At 42.2% G+C, this 18049-nt stretch overlaps 1 protein-coding gene across 1 annotated transcript in view; it reads left to right on the top strand.

Annotated features, from left to right (window-relative positions):
- Positions 1-14620, top strand: part of KCNMB4 (potassium calcium-activated channel subfamily M regulatory beta subunit 4) — a 53189-nt gene extending 38569 nt beyond the window's left edge. Inside the window, exon 3 of the mRNA XM_045829666.1 lies at positions 14034-14620. Within this exon, the coding sequence (XP_045685622.1) occupies positions 14034-14202 (169 nt within the window). The 3' untranslated portion in view covers positions 14203-14620. The remainder of the gene's footprint in view (positions 1-14033) is intronic.
- Positions 14621-18049: the final 3429 nt, after the last annotated feature.

The raw sequence follows: 18049 nt of genomic DNA, 5'->3' as shown, positions 1-18049 counted from the left end.
AAGCAGTAGAATACACACAAAAATAACTAAAAGGAAGAGATTCTATTGATAAATATGTTGTACTTCTGATACTGAGCAGATATGTCCTAATTTTTAAGTTCATTTGAATTGTTTGTCTTGAAGTGTTTTTTTTTAATTAAATTTACCCATAGCATTTTAGAAAAAGACGAACATGATGGCCTGAGCTAAAATTGAATTGAGTGCAGAACACAATTTGAATGCTATTAAAATAAAAAAAGATTAAAAGCAATCAATTAGAAAAGGATTACTCACTTACTTAGGTCTTACTTTTCTTATCTGTAAAAGTTGATAGACTGATTAAATGATCTCCAAGATTCCTCTACACACTCAAGTTTTATGGTTTTGTGATTCTCTGATTCTGAAGGCTTATGCAATTACAACAGCTTAAGATACTAGATAAAATCCTTCTGGTGGAAGAGAAAGACAATTAGCAAGGCACTGAATTGAATGGTTTACAGTCTGCAGCCATCTAACAGAGAAGCAGACAGTCCTCCTACCTCAGCAACTGGAGTTTCAGATGATGACACTGAGTCATCAAAAAAGGTTAAATTTGGTTCAATACACTCTCCTTAAAAGGCAAGGAAATGTGTAATGCATTTTAATAAAGGTTTTTATCAATAATATTTTAGCATTTTATTACTTTTCATTCAATTCAAAATGTTAAACTTCCATTATTTGGAAAATTCACTTATGTAATTATCTGTTTCCTCATTTTGAAATAAACAATCTCAGTTTAGGTGCTGTAGAGTTCTTCCTGCCACAAAATAGCTCATCACTCTCCTACCACAGTGTTACCTTTTTTGCTGTCCTAGATTTCACCCATAAAATTATAACCATTTCAGTCATTTCCTCTTTCATTTATTCAACAAACACTTATTAATCACCTGCTACGGACCAGACAGCAGTGGTCAAAGACAACAGAACTTTGTCTTCAAGGAACTCACTGCCCAGTGTGGAAGACAAGTGTGTAAATAAGTGATTGGGGTGCAATATCTTAAGTGCCAGAGTGGTACACAGACACACAAAGAAAGAGTGTAGTACCTCGACCTACTTGGATGGAGATTAGTGGTGGAAAGAGAATAGCCTTTCCAGGGGAAAAGTGTAAGTTGAATTTTAAAGAATAGATAGGAATTTTTCCAATAAACTCAGAGATGGATGGGAATTTCGAGGAAATAACAGTATGGCCCAGACGGGTGTGGATCAGTTGGTTGGGCAGTGTCCCACAAACCAAAAGGCCATCGGTTGGATTCCTGGTCGGGGCACACGCCTAGGCTGTGGGCTTGGTCCCAGCCAGGGTGCATGTGAGAGGCAACCAATTGGTGTTTCTCTCCCTTGCATCCTGTCTCCCTTTCCCCTCTCTGGAAAAAATAAATAAATAAAATCTTTTTTAAAAAGAAAAATAACAGTATATGCAAAGACTTTGAGATTAGACTATTATGGGCAACTGGGAGAAAGTAAGAAGCCTCATACGCTTGGTGAGTGCATTTAGGGGAAAGGTGTTAGAAGAACCTAAAGCAGCTGAATCAGGTAATATGTGCCTTTGTGCCATGCTATTGGATTTAGACTTCATTCTCTGTGCAGTGAGGAGTGACAGTCACGTCTGTCTTTCAGAAAAACCAGCCTGGCAGGTAGACTAGATATAAGCCAGAGTTGGAGGTAAGGTGAGCATTGGAGATTATTGCACCAGTTTAGACAAGGGATGAAAAGAGCCTGGGCCAAGGCAGGCAGAATCAGTGAAGGAGGAAAGGAGGGTATGAACATGAGACATGAGGGAAGTGGGGTCCACAGACTTAGAGAACCACATAGTGCAGGACAGTAGAGAAGAAGATGGAACTGGATCATCTGGCTTCCTGTTTTGGGTGACTGTGCTCAAGGCAACATGAACTGGGAGGGTGGGCAGGAGCACGGTTTCTGGGAAAGCGTTAGCTTTCTGATTTAAGTTCCACCACCTTCTGTTTCCACTACCTGTATCATGGTAGAAAAGTGGATCAATGTGACTTGTTGCCAGAAATGCAAGAGCATTTGAGGGGATAAGCATAAGGATGAACATCCACACGGTTTAGAAGAGTAGAGCAAAATGATAGAAGGAACCAGCTTCCTGGCACTGGCATTGAGTAGCTGCCCCTGCCCTGCCTGCCTACCTCTGGATTTCTTATTGTGCAAGGCAAACACCACTCACATACCTCTGGATACGGTTGTAACCAATACGATGAAAAAAAATGTCCCATTGTAATTGATTATCGCACAGTCTTTGCATTCGTTTTGTCTTATGAAATCTTAGCAACAAATTTATTTTAATATATTTATATGTTGAATTTAATTGTTCCATTGGCTTCTAAGTTTTTCTTTCAGTTTTTATAGAACGAATTACAAAGAAACAAACATGTCTTTACCTCTTAGGATACAAATGAGGAAAATGTGCATATAAAGATGGGAACTGTCCTGGCTGCTGTGGCTGAGTGGGTTGAGAGCCAGCCTGCAGACCAGGGGGTCGCTAGTTTAATTCCCAGTTGGGACACATGCCTAGACTGTGGGTGGGTCCCCAGTGGGGGGTGTGCTAGAGACAACCACACATTGATGTTTCTCTCTCTCTCTTTCTCCCTACCTTCCCTTCTCTAAAAATAAATAAATAAACTCTTAAAAAAGGGAACTGATATTTTGAATAAATTCCATAGGGAAATTTTAGTGACTTTTAACTGAATTAATAAGGTACTAGATTTGATATTTGGCAAAAATTTAATATTTAATAGAGCTTTTTACTTTGTTTTCTATTTACTCTGAAAAAAATATTTCTTATAATCTCTCATTAGAGAAGAGACTGGTTCTGTAGTTATTTTTGAAAGGAACATACATAGTGGCTTTCTCTTTAGACATTGAGTCAATGATATATCTAGAGTCTTAAAATAACAAAAATGTGTATCTTGAATCCTACTCAGATTGAGTCTTTTCCATATACATTTGTGTCTGGTTCCCTATTTAGAGAGATTACATCAGCACTTAAGGCTCTCTTTGGTCTCAAACTCTGTACTCTTAAAAGAAAAAACAGCAATTGTGGCTTCTGCAATATGCTATGGAGTGTGTATGGAATCCATTCCAGGGTTCTTTGGAAGTCTAATGTCCATACATTCTGCAAATGTTGTTAATATAAACTTAAGAATCTGTTTTCTGATTATTGCATGTTTTTAGGCTTACAAAATACAGCTTTTATCTTCATGGCAATAAAGACAAGAATTTGATGTTATTAATCACTTCTCATTGAGGATAACCTGTGCAGCCATCAGACAAAGCTCCAAGGGCATCTGGGGGGAAGCTATACGAACTGGAGGACAAGTAGGTCGCAGAGTGCAGCGCTGTCGGATGATGGAATGCAGGGCAGGGCCGAGCATCAGGAGACTTCAGTTCTATCCATAGCTCTCTTCGTGACTCAGTCTATGACCTTGGGCTACTTACTCACCAGCTCTCGCCTCAGTTTCATCTCAGATGAAATGGGGCCAGGACTAGCCTCTAGCACATATTAGAGTGGATTGTGGAGCTCCTCTTCTCACAGACTCTCACATCTGGGAGGCATCTCCCATTCGTTTACTCCAACCCGGAGTGAATCCCCTCCGCAATGAAGAGTGTTTTTCCATTCTTTAACAACTCTGGTGATAGTGGACATCACCTCCCCCTGAAGAAGCCCATTCCTCTTCCAGACATTCTTAGTTTTCAGTGATTCATCTTGAGAAATAGCTAAGACAGGTGCATTCATATAGTCAGAAAGTCAATTAGAGGTTAACAGGGACAGGTGGAGGGGGCCATAGAAATGGGCGGTCCTGCTTAGTGGTTACAGGGTTTCCATTGGGGGTGATTAGAAAGTTTTGGAAATAGTAATAGTGATGGTTGCACAACATTGTGAATGTAATTAACACCACTAAATTGTGTATCTAAAATAGCTAACATGGCAGATTCAATATTATATGTATTTTACTATAATAAAAAATTTCATCTTCATTAGCACTCTGGTCTCAATGTGAAGGTAGATCATATTATCCAAGTTCTACGGAACAGAAAACAATCTTTAAGGTCATGTGACCAGGGAGGAGGAGGGCAAGGATCTGAACCCACATCCTTGACCCTCAGACCATAGGTGTCCTGAGTCCACCCTGCTGCCGCGGTTTGGAATGGACTTGTTCTCACCATTGGCGATATTATTCTTTTCTCACTGTGTCTTGACCTGGCCTGTGCAGGGAGGGGAAGATTTTTGCCACCAGTGTTCACTCTAGAGACTAAAACTCAGTTAATGAGGCATGGCATGACGTTAACTTTTCTGGCAGCCACAGCACAGTCTATTCCTACAGAGCTTATAATTAATAAACTTACTCCCTCCACATCTGTTTTATACTTGCTACTCTTAAAGCATGTTCCCTTCCATTCCTAAGTTTCTCTGAATGGTGTTCTAGACTTAAATGCAGACATTTACCATTTATCTATATAGTAAATGTATATTGTTGCTTTTTCACTGAGTGTTCCATGCTCTTATGCTTATTTTGAATCTTGATTGAAGGATGTATCATCTTTGTTATTTCTTCCATCATAAAATGTTATCCTAGTTGTAAATGGAAAGGACTTCAATCCCCTTATAGAAGTTATTGATAAAAATGCTGTGAAGGACTGGATTGTATATGTAGAGACCTGACGATCTCACTGGGGCCTTCTCTCTGGCTTTCCCCCATAACCAACACCTTCATGTAAAAAAGGGTTTAAGTATTTTTGTTTTGAATTGAATCTCATTGAATCTGCACAATGTCCCTACGAAGCATTATTGTCATGATGTTCATTTTATACATGAGGGAACAAGGCACAGAGAGGTTAAGCTGGAAAGTGGCAGAAATAGGACTTAAGACCCATGTGCTCTGCTTCCAGAGTCTGTGTTCACAGACGCTGTGTTGTGTTGCCACCGACACCAGCCCGTATTCCAGCCAATACTGGGAGAGGATAACAGGAGAGACTCTGTTAAATCTAGTCAGTGGGATTGCTACGAGATTTGTAAATGTACCGTTGGTGGCGGAATGATCTGAAATGCCAGGCCAAAGCGTGTGTCCCCTTGTATGTGCTGTATTTTCTCCCCAGAAACTCTTACTCCACACTCCTGTTCTTCTATGTCTGCTCAAAGATAATTCCTTTTGGTTTTCCCAGGCACACTTAAGTACTCCTTCTTTTATATTACCTCTGCACTCTGTACAAATGTTCACTGCCTTTTTAAAAAAAGATTTTATTTATTTATTTTTAGAGAGTGGGGAAGGGAGGGAGAAAGAGGGAGAGAAACTTCAATGTGTGAGAGATACCTCGATTGGTTGCCTCTCATGCAGCCCCTACTGGGGACCCAGCCCGCAGCCCAGGCATGGAATTGAACCAGTGCCCTGTCTGGAATCGAACCAGTGACCTATTGGTTTGCAGGCTGGCACTCAGTCCACTGAGCCACACCAGCCAGGGTTCACTTCCTGGTTTAAATAAGTTTTAAAACTTATTTCAGCAAACAACAAACCTCTAGAGCATCTAGAACCTGTGCCTGGGATTGTGCTGGGTGATGGGAACACAGATAGGAGCAGACAGCGTTTGTGTCCTCACGCTGACAGCCGGCGGGCCGGAGCCAATGCCAGGCAGCCCTGGAGCCGGCCACACTGCAGCCGTTCTGCAGATATGGTTGAAAGGCTGAGTGGAAGGGAATCATATACCAAGAAAGTCTTTCTAAACTCTCAAATGTGAATCTGTAAACTGTTTTTTGTGCTTTGGATTAAGAGAGGACTAATTTTGAGCATCATTGCTGTTTACTCAGTGATATTGTAGTGTCCGCAGCCTGTACCTGTGCATTTTGCTCAGCTAAGGTTAAATTGTGCTGTGGTAAACACCTGAAAGTCTCATCTCAGTAGCTCCTAAGAGTGAGAGTATATTTCCTGATGATAGTACATGTCTGGCGTGGGTCATAGATGCCTGGCCCCATGCCATCATCACTGCAGGACCCCAGTGAAAGGAGTGGCTCCTGTCAGGTACATTAATACTAGTCTTAGGTCAGAGGAAAAGAAAACAAATTTCCCTAAGAATACCCATGCCTATAGTGGTCAGTGACTTTCAAATTCTTTATCATGTTTAGTCCAAATATCTGATGGCTATTTACATGTATTTTCTTGAATTTGGAATATCACATGCTACCAGGATAAGAGTTAAGTTACTGGCATATCCAAGAGAAACTTCCAGATTGACTGATAGGGTCTTTTTAATGGCTCAAGTTTTACAAATTCTATTATTGTACCATAATTCATCACTTTAATTGCTAAGCATATTTTTCTTTAAAATATTTGTTCTCTAAACATATACTTATAAGCAATTCATCAGTTAGGAAAAAAGCTTTGCAATTAATGTAGCTAATTTTATTGTGCAGAAGTATTTCAATATCTGTTCAGTGCATTTTTACCAAGAGCAATAACTGCTTAATGGACTAAAAGAAAATTGTAAGCTGTTATTCATGTAGTCTTTACAGTATAATTTAGAGGGTAGGATGAATGATTCATTGCTAGCCTGGACAGAAATGCTAGCTTATTTCTTTTTTCCTATGTGCTGCAGCAAAGCATATGTCATCTGTTAAGTATTCTATTAACCCTGACCAGTGTGGCTCAGTTGGTTGGGCATTGTCCTGCAAAGTGAAAGGTCACCAGTTCGATTCCTAATCAGGGCACATGCCTGGGTTGCAGGTTTGGTTCCTGGCCGGGGTGCGTACAAGAGGCAACTGATCTATGTTTCTCTCTCACATCAACATTTCTCTCCCTCTCTTTCTCCCTCCCTTCCCCTCTCTCTCTAAATAAATAACTGTTTGGTACATAATACATTTTAATGAAATGGGTTTTTAACAATTGAGAAACTTCTAGAATGACAATATTACAATAGGAGGCATCCCTGTTTTCTTCAAGCTTTCATAATCAAAAAGATATGCAACTGATTCTTTTTGCCTCTACCCAGAATACATTGTTCAGATCCTTTCTTCAGAGTCGCCAAAAGAATGGAGCCATACTGACAGGAGAGGTATAGAAAATACAAATTGTGTTGTCTGGCTGACTTTTTTCCTTGAGGACCTAATTATAGAGAATTGGACTTAACCTAATCAGACATGAATGGTGATTTCCTGAGAGTAAGTTGTGGAATGAATTACTGTAGACTGAGTTACAGGATCTTTTCAGAGCTTTGGAAGAAGTAGAAAGTCTTTTTGCCTGCCTAGGCTCACTTGGTTGGGGCTCACCGGGGTGCTGGCAGCATTTCCGAGTGTGCTGGGTCTGAAACAGCGGCCTGCATGGGAGTAGCGGTGCCGGCAGGCAGTGTTGCAGGGGACCGCACCTCGGCTGGGGCGGGGCTGGTGAGCTGAAGGGACAGGAACTGTGAGAGACAGTGGTTATGTGCATGTGGGTTGTTTGGCCAGGCTAGAGATGGGTTTTAAAATAGCTAAGCAGGAAAAAAAGAAAATAAATTTTGTAACAACAAAAAGGAATAGTAAACATGATCACTTTCTCTTGAAAATTATCTGAAAATAGTTGGCACAATCTGTAAAAACACACGACTGTTTATGCAACTACATCTCTGATATTTACCATTCCAGACAAATATATGTAGACTTTGAAAGAATTCACATGAAGTCTGAGATCCTACTCCCCCACCCCTAGCCTTTGCTTAACTGAAACTTGGTGGCACTGGATTTTCATTCCTGTCTTATTCCACTAACATTTACTGAGCTCTCACTTCGAGCTTAGCACAGAGTGATGCTCTTTTCAGTGTGGGAACCACTGGAAAAACTGCAGGCTTTGTGGAGCTGGGCAGACCTGCTGAGACCTCTGTTCCTAGTGGAGGCATTTGCGTTTGAACCAAGGGTTGGTGAGCAAACCCTTGTGGCTCTGCACCTACTTCTGTTTTACTAGTTAAGGAATCTCTGCCATCTTGATGTTATGTCAGAAATTTTGGGGAAAATGTTTCTCAACCTCGTTTTAAATGCTACTTTTCATCTGCACACAATATGCCCAGTATTGTTCAGATGGTAAGAAGATAGATACATTGACATTTGGGGGGAATCCTTATGCACTTCATTTCCTTAAGAACCAAATTCCGAAGCTCTTGCCAGCCTTGCAGACGCCCAATGGAATCCCTGCTTATATGCATATTTTGGGAGCATCAATATGTTTGTCATTTTCTCCCTGGAAACGGTTTCTCACACCCACGTTGCAAGTGTGTGATCTGTGATTCTATCTCCTGCTAGTTTCTGTATCCCCTTTGCCTCCAGGGAAGGCTGAGAACATGATTTAGCTTAGGGAAATGATACAAAATGTGGTTATTAAAGTGATGTTTCAAAGGAGTCTTTTTCTATGTGCGCACTTCCTATCCTGGGTACTACCTATGACTCCATTCACCTGAAACACTGCAGCAGGTTTCAAAACTAGGATCGTAGAATCATAGTGTTGAATGGGCCCAGAAGACACTGGTTCTGTTTTAAGCCTTCGGATAGCATATTATTTAATTTTAAAGGGAGCCTCTACCCCATTTTTGAAGATTTTGAGAAAAAGGCATGTAATAATTTTGCTTAGTGATTATTCAGTCAGTGTTTGCAGCCTTTTGTACAAGGAGAACTTCTCTTTCCACTTTGGTATTTTGCTTCACAAAGTAAATAAGGGTCCTGTTGTCTTGTCGTAATCAGTGAGAGGGTAGTGGGATATGCTGATTTAAGTAGTACTGTTGTTTCCGGTCCCTTCCAGCCCCTGGCTTTTAGGGGCTGGAAGGCCCCTTTTGTGTCACTGTATTCTCAAACATGCTAGAGCACAAGCACCTTTTGATGTTTAAGATTTATTTCCTCCCCAGGAGGAATGGAAAAACAAGGATATTTGAAGCATTAACGCTCTAAGTCAACATTTCCACTTGCTGAGGTGGTTTCTCTAGGAGTAAGCATTACTCCATTGATGGAAAGTGGGTTCTGAGGGACTTCTCTTGGGAATATAATGGCACACCCATTTTACATCCCCATTTCTGACTGAAATCTCATTTAATAATGCAATCTTCATTTTTAAGAGAAAAATATAAATACATGGAAGAATGAAGGTCATTAGACAGTAGAATGGTTTGGGTAGAAATTGTAAAACTGTTCTTTCATAAAACAGTAAGTGAAAGGATGAGAAATCAACAGTATTTTACATGACATGAAGATCTGATCAAACACACCACATCTGAGTTTCTCTGCGTGGACATTCTGCTTCATTTTTTAAAAGATTTTATTTATTAATTTTTATTTTGTAAGTGTATTTTATTGTTATGTTATTAGAGTTATCCCAGTTTTTCCCCTTTTGCCCCCTTCCCCCTAGTACCCCTCTTCTCTCCAGCAATGCCCCCCTTAGTTCATGTCCATGGGTCATACATGTAAGTTCCTTGGCTTCTCCATTTCCTATACTATTCTTAACATCCTCTTATTTTGTTCCTACCAATTATGCTTTTTAATCCCTGTACATTTTCCATATTCTTTTCCTTCTCTCTCCCAGCTGATAACCCTCCATATGATCTCCATACTTACGATTCTGTTCCTGTTCCGGTTTGCTTAGTTTTTTTTTTTTTTAATTCAGTTGTTGATAGTTGTGAATTTGTTGCCTTTTTAATGTTCATATTTTGTTCTTCTTTTTCTTAAATAAGTCCCTTTACCATTTTATGTAATAATGGCTTGGTGATGATGAACTCCTTTAGCTTTACCTTGCCTGGGAAGCACTTTATCTGTCCTAAAGCTAAATGATAGCTTTAATGGATATGGTAATGTGGGTTGTAGGTCCTTGCTTTTCATCACTTTGAATACTTGTTGCCAGTCCCTTCTTGCCTGCAAAGTTTCTTTTGAGAAGTCCTCTGATAGTCTTATGGGCACTCCTTTGTAGGTAACTATCTTCTTTCCACTTGCTGCTTTTAAGATTTTCTCTTTATCTTTAATGTTTGGCATTTTAATTATGATGTGTTTTGGTGTGGTCCTCTTTGGGTCCAACTTGTTTGGGACTATGTGCTTCCTAAACTTGTATGCCTATTTCCTTCACCAAATTGGAGAAGCTTTCTTTCATTACTTTTTTCAAATAAGTTTTCAATTTCTTGCTCTTTCTCTTCTCCTTGTAGCATCCCTATGATTCAGACATTGGCACATTTAGAGATGTCCCAGAGTCTTACTATCCTCATTTTTTTTGAATTCTTGTTTCTTCTTTTTTGTTCTGATTCAATGTGTATTTCTTCCTTATGTCCCAAATTGTTGATTTGAATCCGAGCTTTCTTCCCTTCACTGTTAGTTCCCTGTTGATTTTTCTTAATTTCACTAAGTGTAACCTTCATTTCTCTCTATGCTGTTGCCGTACTCAATGAGTTCTTTGAGCATCTTGATCACCAGTGTTTTGAACTCTGCATGTGATAAGTTGGCTATCTCTGTTTTGCTTAGTTCTTTTTCTGGGGTATTGTTCTCTTCTTTCATTTGGGCCATATTTCTTTGTCTCCTCAATTTGGCAGCCTCCCTGTGTCTGTTTCTGTGTATTAGGTAGAGCTGCTTTGACTCCCTGTAAAAGGCACTCGTAAACTGTGTGGGACAGATCCTTAGGTAATCACCAAGGTGGGGTAACCCACTTCACCAATCTGTGGCTCTGTGTGGGGTGAGGGCTTAGAGACAGGACTGTGCTGCCACCTGGCTTCTGGGGGTTTGCCTGGCACTTGCCCCATTTCCAGTCACTTCACCTACTCCCTATATGTGACTGGCACCCTTCCAGCTGTTGCCCTGGTGTTAAATCCCAGAGTAGGTGGATTTGTGTATGTTTTAAGACTATGCGGGCCCTTTAAGCTGAGTTTCCTGAAAATCTGGCTGTTTCTTCCACTGCCCCAACCTCCACTGGTTTTTAAGCCAGAAGTTACGGGGATTTATCTTTATGGTGCTGGAACCCTGGGCTGTGTGGTCTGGCCTGGGGCTGGGATCGCTTGCTCCAAAGGTTTCCCTCCCAATTTTTATCTATCACACATTAATGTGGGACCATCCATACCTGGTTCTGCCACTACTACTGCTGCCTCTCCAAACCACACCACATCTCCTCACCTGTCTGCCGTGTCTCTGCATCTCCTCCCCTCCTACCTGTCTGGATCGATGTGGCTTCTTTAAATCCTTGGTTGTCAGACTTCCATGCAGTTCAGTTTTCTGACAGTTCTGAGTGTTATTTGTTTCAAGGTTTAGTTGGGATTCTTTCTGTGGTTGTGTGAAGAGGCAATGTATCTACCTATGCCTCCATCTTGACCAAAAGTCTATTTAGCTATTTTTAGAGAGAGGGAAAGAGAGGCAGAAATAGAGGGAGAGAAACATTGATTTGTGAGAAAAACATGGATTGGTTGCTTCTCTTACAGGACCCAACCAGGGACTGAGCCCATAACCCAGGCAACACCCTGACTGGAATCAAACTAGCGACCTTTTGCTTTGCAGGATGACATCCAACCAACTGAACCATACCAGTCAGGGCTCTACCTCAGTTTTCAAATTTAGACTTTTTTTTTAAAAAGATTTGAATAATAGTTAATGGAGAAAAAGTTCATGATGTGGCATAAGATTGTGGTTAAAATTAATGTGGAGAATGACTAGTGACATATTGGATCATGAAAGATCTGAGTAAAGAAGAAACACTTTGGAAACACTTGATGAGAAATAAAGTTGAAAAGGAAATAGCAAAGTTGTATTGCTAAGACAAAAAGGAAATCCTATAGAAAATAAGCAGGTAATTCTTCTGTTTTGTTCTCCTCTAAATCACTGATTCGATCCTCTGCTTCATCTAACCTGCTGTTATTCCTTCTAATGTATTCTTCATTTCAGATATTATACTCTTCATTTCTGACTGCTTCTTTTTTATGGTTTCTATATGCTTTTTAATGCTTGTTATCTCTTTGTTTAAGCTCTCACTGAGATTGTCCATTCTTTCCATAAGGTTCTTGAGCATCCTTATAACCACTGTTTTAAACTCCGAATCTGGTATCTTGGTTGCTTCCATTTCATTTAATTCTTTTTGTGGGGATTTCTTTTGTTCTTTCATTTGGGGCATATTTCTTTGTCTCCCCATTCTGTCTGCGTTTTTGTGTTTGTCTTTGTGTTAGGTAGGTCACCTGAACTTGTAGTGGTGGCTTTATGATGTAGGGGCTCTGTGGTGCCATCTTCCAGATCACCTGGGCTAGGTGCTCCAGGACCATCTCTTGTGTGGGTTATGCGCACCCTCCTGTTGTAGGTGAGTCTTTAAGGCTGTGGGCCACTTTGTGGGTGGAATTAACTCCTCAGGCTGGCTGACTATCAGGATAGGCTTTGATCACAGTGTATGAGTAGCTGTGTAGGGGCTGTCCCCACCCCCACCAAGACAGAGTTGTTCTCAGTAGGCTCTGGTGCCTTCTGGAATCCCTTTTTGGGTCTGAAGCCCACCACTGGTTGTGTTGGTTCTGGGTCCACATGGGTGGGGTTTGATGCAGGCTGATGTCAGATGTTGTGTGTAACTGGCCCTGGGCTACCCGTCTGGGGCTACCACACTACTCACTGTTTGTGGCTGCATCTACTGTGCCTGGGTGTGTGGGATGGGCCAAGCTGTATAACAGTTGGCTTCCTCCAGCTCTGAGCCAGGGTCAGATCAGTAAAGGGTCCAAGGTTGCCTGAGGTTTACCTCCACCTGTCAGCTACGCTGCCACCCCTTGAGGTTGCATGCTCTTCCTCTAGAGCCTTCCAAAGAAAAACTGTAGAGTGGTCCTAGGCTAACTGCACCCCTAGACCTTTCCACAAGGCACTAGCTTGGTATGGTGGGCCAACCAGAGTCAGGAGGATGGGGCTAGTGAGTCTCCTGCTTGAGGACAGCTCGGTCAGGCACTCATTTGGGGGAAAGTGGCCCCTATCTCCAAGCTGTACCACTTAGTCTCTGCCAGAGTCTCTAATCCTGCTCCCCCAGGAAGAGTAAACTGCAGGTTCAGGCTGGGCACAGCCAGCAGGCCCCATTGCAGAAGCAAGCTCCAGGGGGCAGAGCCACCAGGACTCAGGAGGGCAAATCAGAACAGTCTTCCAGTGTGGGTGGTGTCAGCTTAGCCTGCGGGAGGGGAGCAAGACTGGCCCCCATTCTAAAGCCACACAGCTCAATGACAGAGTGTCCACCTACAGCTTCTCCAGAAAAAGAGCACACCAAAGGTCCCTGCTAGGTGTGGCCAACAGTCTTCTCTGCAGGACTCAAGCTTGGCAGGGTGATGTCACCAGTAGTTGGTGGCCTGGCTTAGTGCCTTCCCCAGGCTGAGGGCAGCGTGGGATAGTGACTCAGCACAGGGGCCTCAGGGGCTGACCCTCCATATGTCTCCTTGGGGCCATCCCACTCAGATCTTCTCTTTATGACTCTCATATGACCTGAGTTGTCTTCCCTCTACCAGATTCCCAGATGAGTGTCCAAGAGCAAGATCCTGTGCATTGGCCCTTTAAGAGAGCACCTGGGTTTCTAGTAGACTCCCTCCTCTTCCAGGTGGACAGAGGCCCGGCTGATTTTCACAGCCAGATTCTACATAGGCTCCTCTTCCTGGCTCTGGGTTGGGTATCCCACCACGGGGCTGAGACTACATGCTCCTCATGGGAGCTTTTTTGCAGCCGAGGTATCCCTCTGGCTTCTCAGCCACTGCACATGCATACAGGGGCCAGCCCTTTTCACGTCTCTGCCCTTCCTACCAGTCTCAATATGGCTTCTTGTATAAATCCTTGATTATAATACTCTTTATCTGCCCTTCAGTTGGTTATTCAGGTTGGTTGCTCTATGGTTTCGTTGTAAATCCGGGTTGGTGCTGGGAGCAGGTAAGTGTAGCTTCTGCCTACTCCACAGCCATCTTCACTTTCAATGATGGTTATTCCCTTTGAGCCAGAAAGTAAGGTGGGCTCCAGATTGTAAAGAGTCTTCAATACTAAACCAAGGCTGTTGATCACTTCCTTTTCTATTTTCGACTGTTCACAGACCAGATGATGTGCTCCTGCATCGCACACATGATGAGATTGTCCTCCTGCACTGCTTCCTCTGGCCCCTGGTGACATTTGTGGTAGGCGTTCTCATTGTGGTCCTGACCATCTGTGCCAAGAGCCTGGCAGTCAAGGCAGAGGCCATGAAGAAGCGCAAGTTCTCGTAGAGGGGAGTGAACACGTGGAAAGCAAAGCACAGAAGCTGCACCTGTCGGCACACATCTACCTGCAGAGCCTGCTTCCGGCGCAGGAGATGGAAGGGGCTGTGAGAGGCTCAGAGAGGCTCCTCCCTCCATGGCAGCAGCAACAGGCACAAGTGGGAGACTTGGAACCTCATAGGTTGTATTCTGTGTGTCATAGGGATGGCTAAAGGGTCAAGCTCTTAGCTGTATGGAGTAAGTTTCAGAAAATCCAATCAAATGTTAGTTTTCTTTGGAAAGTAGCAGTATATAATTGTACAGTGTAGTATACAAATCATTATGATTTATGGTATTTAAAAATATTAAAAGAGAGTGGTCTGCGTTCTTTTCTATTTCCTTTTTTATCCTTAAAACACCAGGGTTCAAAATAAAGGTCTTTTGGGTTTCATTGATTCAGACTATGCTCTGACTTGGAGACGAGGCTTCCTGCACAAGTCTTGGCCCCACTGTGTACCCCCCAGTTCCCATGACCAGAGTGCTGTTGGACTTTCTGCTTGAAAAAGGAACACGGCGCTGTTCCCTCGGTCTCCAGTCACTTGTGTGACTCCTCAACCTGGGATGCTCAAAGATTGGGAAACATACCCTCCATCACTGGCCTCTGCCTACCCCTTCTTTTTCACCAGGTTATTTAAGAGGACTGATTCCGAACCAGGCCCTAGCTCTAAGAGCACTGCCCTTCTTTCTTCACCTCTTCATGTTTATTTTGGGTGGATTCTGTCCTTGTGCAATAGAATGTACAGGATGTGAAGGTCACCTTTCAGCTCAGTCAAATGCTGTTTTCATCTTTTTTTTTTTTAAATCAGAAAACATACTCAAGATCTGTTCAAACGTTGCATTTTGATTTTCTTTGTCCTTGCCTTGATGTTCCCAGTATTAAAACAAGAATATTGCTGCTGCTGCTGTTCAGTGTGCTTGGACAAACCTGGAGATGTCACCCAGCTCACATCACGGCTGAGCTTCCTATGCCTTTATCAAAAGTTCATTGAAGAGACCAGACCTCTTAGAGTCTGTTCATAAACTCAAATTCCAATTATCAATTACAGGCCTTAGTGAATATCAAACCTACCCTATTTATCTACCAGGTAAAATCAAATCTTAGTTTGGATGAAATGTATATATTTAATGGAAGAATACTAAGAGTATTCTAATACTCTTCAGACATGCTTCTAGTAGATTAAAGGCAAATTAGAATTTAAAGACAGGCTCCCTTCAATTACTTGCTCAGGGTCCTAAGAAACACCCATTAGTGGAACAATAATTTCCTGATTTTTAATCCACATATTACTGTTTTCTTAATTTTATTATTATTTTTTAAATCCTTACCTAAGGATACATTTATTGATTTTTAGAAACAGGAAGGGAGAGGAGTGAAGAGAGAGAGGAAAAAACATGGATGTGAGAGAGAAACATCAATCAATTGCCTCCTGGACACACCTCAACTGGGAATCGAACCTACAACCCAGGTATAAGCAATGACTGGTAATGGAACTTGCAGCCTCTTGGTGTATGGGACAATGCTCCAAACAACTGAGCCCCCTGGCCAGGGCTGTTTCGTTAATTTTAAAATGCAAGTAACTAAGAGAGTTAATAGTCTTTGGTAGAAGGGTGCTGGATGACTATGATAATTTTTTTCTAGTTCAAGTGTTACAGGTTGCACTGTGGAGCAGCCCTTGAACACACTGTTTAAGACATCCTTTGAGGCAGCGCCAGTGCCTTGACTTCAGTCCCAGTTTTCTGTGGCAGCATCCCTGTTGTCTTAGCAACACAGCGAACCATTCTGAAGCCGAGCCATAGGAAAATGGGAATTAGAAAATTACCATCTTTGTATCACCTTGTAGCACCCGAAGTCTTCTTTATTCATTTATCTTAATCCAATAATCTATGGTTAATTGATTACAGAGACTAGCTAAAAAGAGCACATGGACATATACTAAGTGTTGGAAAAGGGAAAATAACTATAAATAGATCTGAGCTTTCATTTATATTAACAAAATGCCTATATTTAGGCCCAAAGAATATACATTCTATACTGTTTTCACAGCTCAATGAATTATAACTGATTATGACTGTTTTCTGTAGGTTGGGTCTTGGAAAAGAGGAGAAGCCCACTGAATTCATGAGGTCACATGTAGTTAAATTACAGCCAGTTAAATTTGAGACTATTCATATTGTCTAATTAAAGATAAAATCTAAAGGAATAAGGGGAGGGCATTTTAAAGATCATAAAAGGGAAAGAAGCTTAACTTAATATTTTAATTCTCTTTTTTGTATGTGAGAAGATATTTTAATTCTCTTTTTTTGGATAAATGAAAAAAAGACCTAAGAGCCCAGAATATGGTTGCTCACATAGGACAGTTTCTCCTGCCCTCACATAACTACCCAGAAGTAGCTGAGAAGTGTAGGGCAGCTGTGTTTCACAAGGTAACCTGGGGTCCCAGGACTCATCTACCTGTTGTTCTCTCGCTCCCAAGGGTAATAATGGTCAAAGCTGGCTCAGAGGAGCACATCCACAGTGCAGCCTATAAAAAGAGAGGAAGTTGGGAACAATCTATTTCCTTTTAACGAAGTTTTAGCCGTCACTTCTGCTCAGTCCATAACTATTTACTACATAGCTATACCCAGCTTTAAGGAAAGCTGAGACATGTCCCTCTAGAAGGATATATGTCTTCCTAAAACTCCAGTGTAAAGTTTCTATTACTAAAATGAAAAAGGCGAGAGTGAAGACTCAACTAAAAGAAAGGAATGATGTATAGCCGTCGATGGCCCATGCCATGAGGAGACTGAACAGGGCTAACAAAGGTCCCTTGCTGTCTGCTGTCTGGGAGAAGCTCTCTTGCCCGTTGTCCTCTGTGGCCCGTGGTTCGACTTTTCAGACATGCTTGCTCATCAGACTCAGCCACATCCAAATCTTGGAGGAACGGGGGAGGGCTGCTTCCCAGCTTTCACAGGTCCGTGATGCTGGTGCAGACTTGTAGACCTAGCTTTCCTTAGGAATCAAACAAACATAGGCTTCTGTAGGACAGAATTATAATTCATTGGGCTGTGATGAAGATGCCGACTCCATTTTGATGTTTGACTGCTAAGAGTTTTCAAGCTTCATCATTCCCCATTCCTTTCCCCTCATCTCACCTGGGCAAGCTCCGTTATACAGCCTGGGCGCCTCCCTCTTTGGCCCGGGTGGGAAGTTCAGGGCGCACACACTCTGGCCTGTGTGCAGGAACCCTCCCCCCAGCCTCACACCCTGAGGACCACAAAAGACAAGCCAGTCAAGTCATTTGGGAATCTGCCTGGGGACCTGCCCTGCTCTCCCCAGAAAGTCTCATTATGTGAATAATAAACGTTTTCATACCCTCTCCGTGTGTGTGTGTGTGTGTGTGTGTGTGTGTGTGGTTCTTGGTCTAAACATCCAAACCAAATTATGGGGTAGGGGAGTCCATCTGAGGGGTGCCCATACATTGGTGATAAAATTTCATCAAAATCATGGTAGGTTTCTGCTGTATCAGCTTTCAGTTAGTTCATGAAAAAATAAGCACAGCCAAAAGGTAACACGCCCCAACCTTAAGCCAGCAGCATCTTATTAGTCTGTGCTTGGCTCATGCCCCCATCCCTCAATTTATTGGTGCCCACCTCAAACTCTCTGGAACAATAAGTTTAAGTAGGGAAGCCACACCCTTTACCTTATCTTTTCAGCTGAGCTGACTCCTATTGTCTCACCAGTAATGCTTAAGGAGACTCTTGAGATAGACTCTGAATGATCATCTCCTGTTTGGAGGACAGGAGCAGTAGAGCTGCAGGGCACAGACACAACCCAGGC

This window comes from Phyllostomus hastatus, unplaced genomic scaffold (assembly GCF_019186645.2).
Source record: "Phyllostomus hastatus isolate PE091 unplaced genomic scaffold, TTU_PhHast_1.1 phas_scaffold_93, whole genome shotgun sequence".
NCBI lineage: Eukaryota > Metazoa > Chordata > Mammalia > Chiroptera > Phyllostomidae > Phyllostomus > Phyllostomus hastatus.
This window is presented reverse-complemented; position numbering and strand designations above follow the sequence as displayed.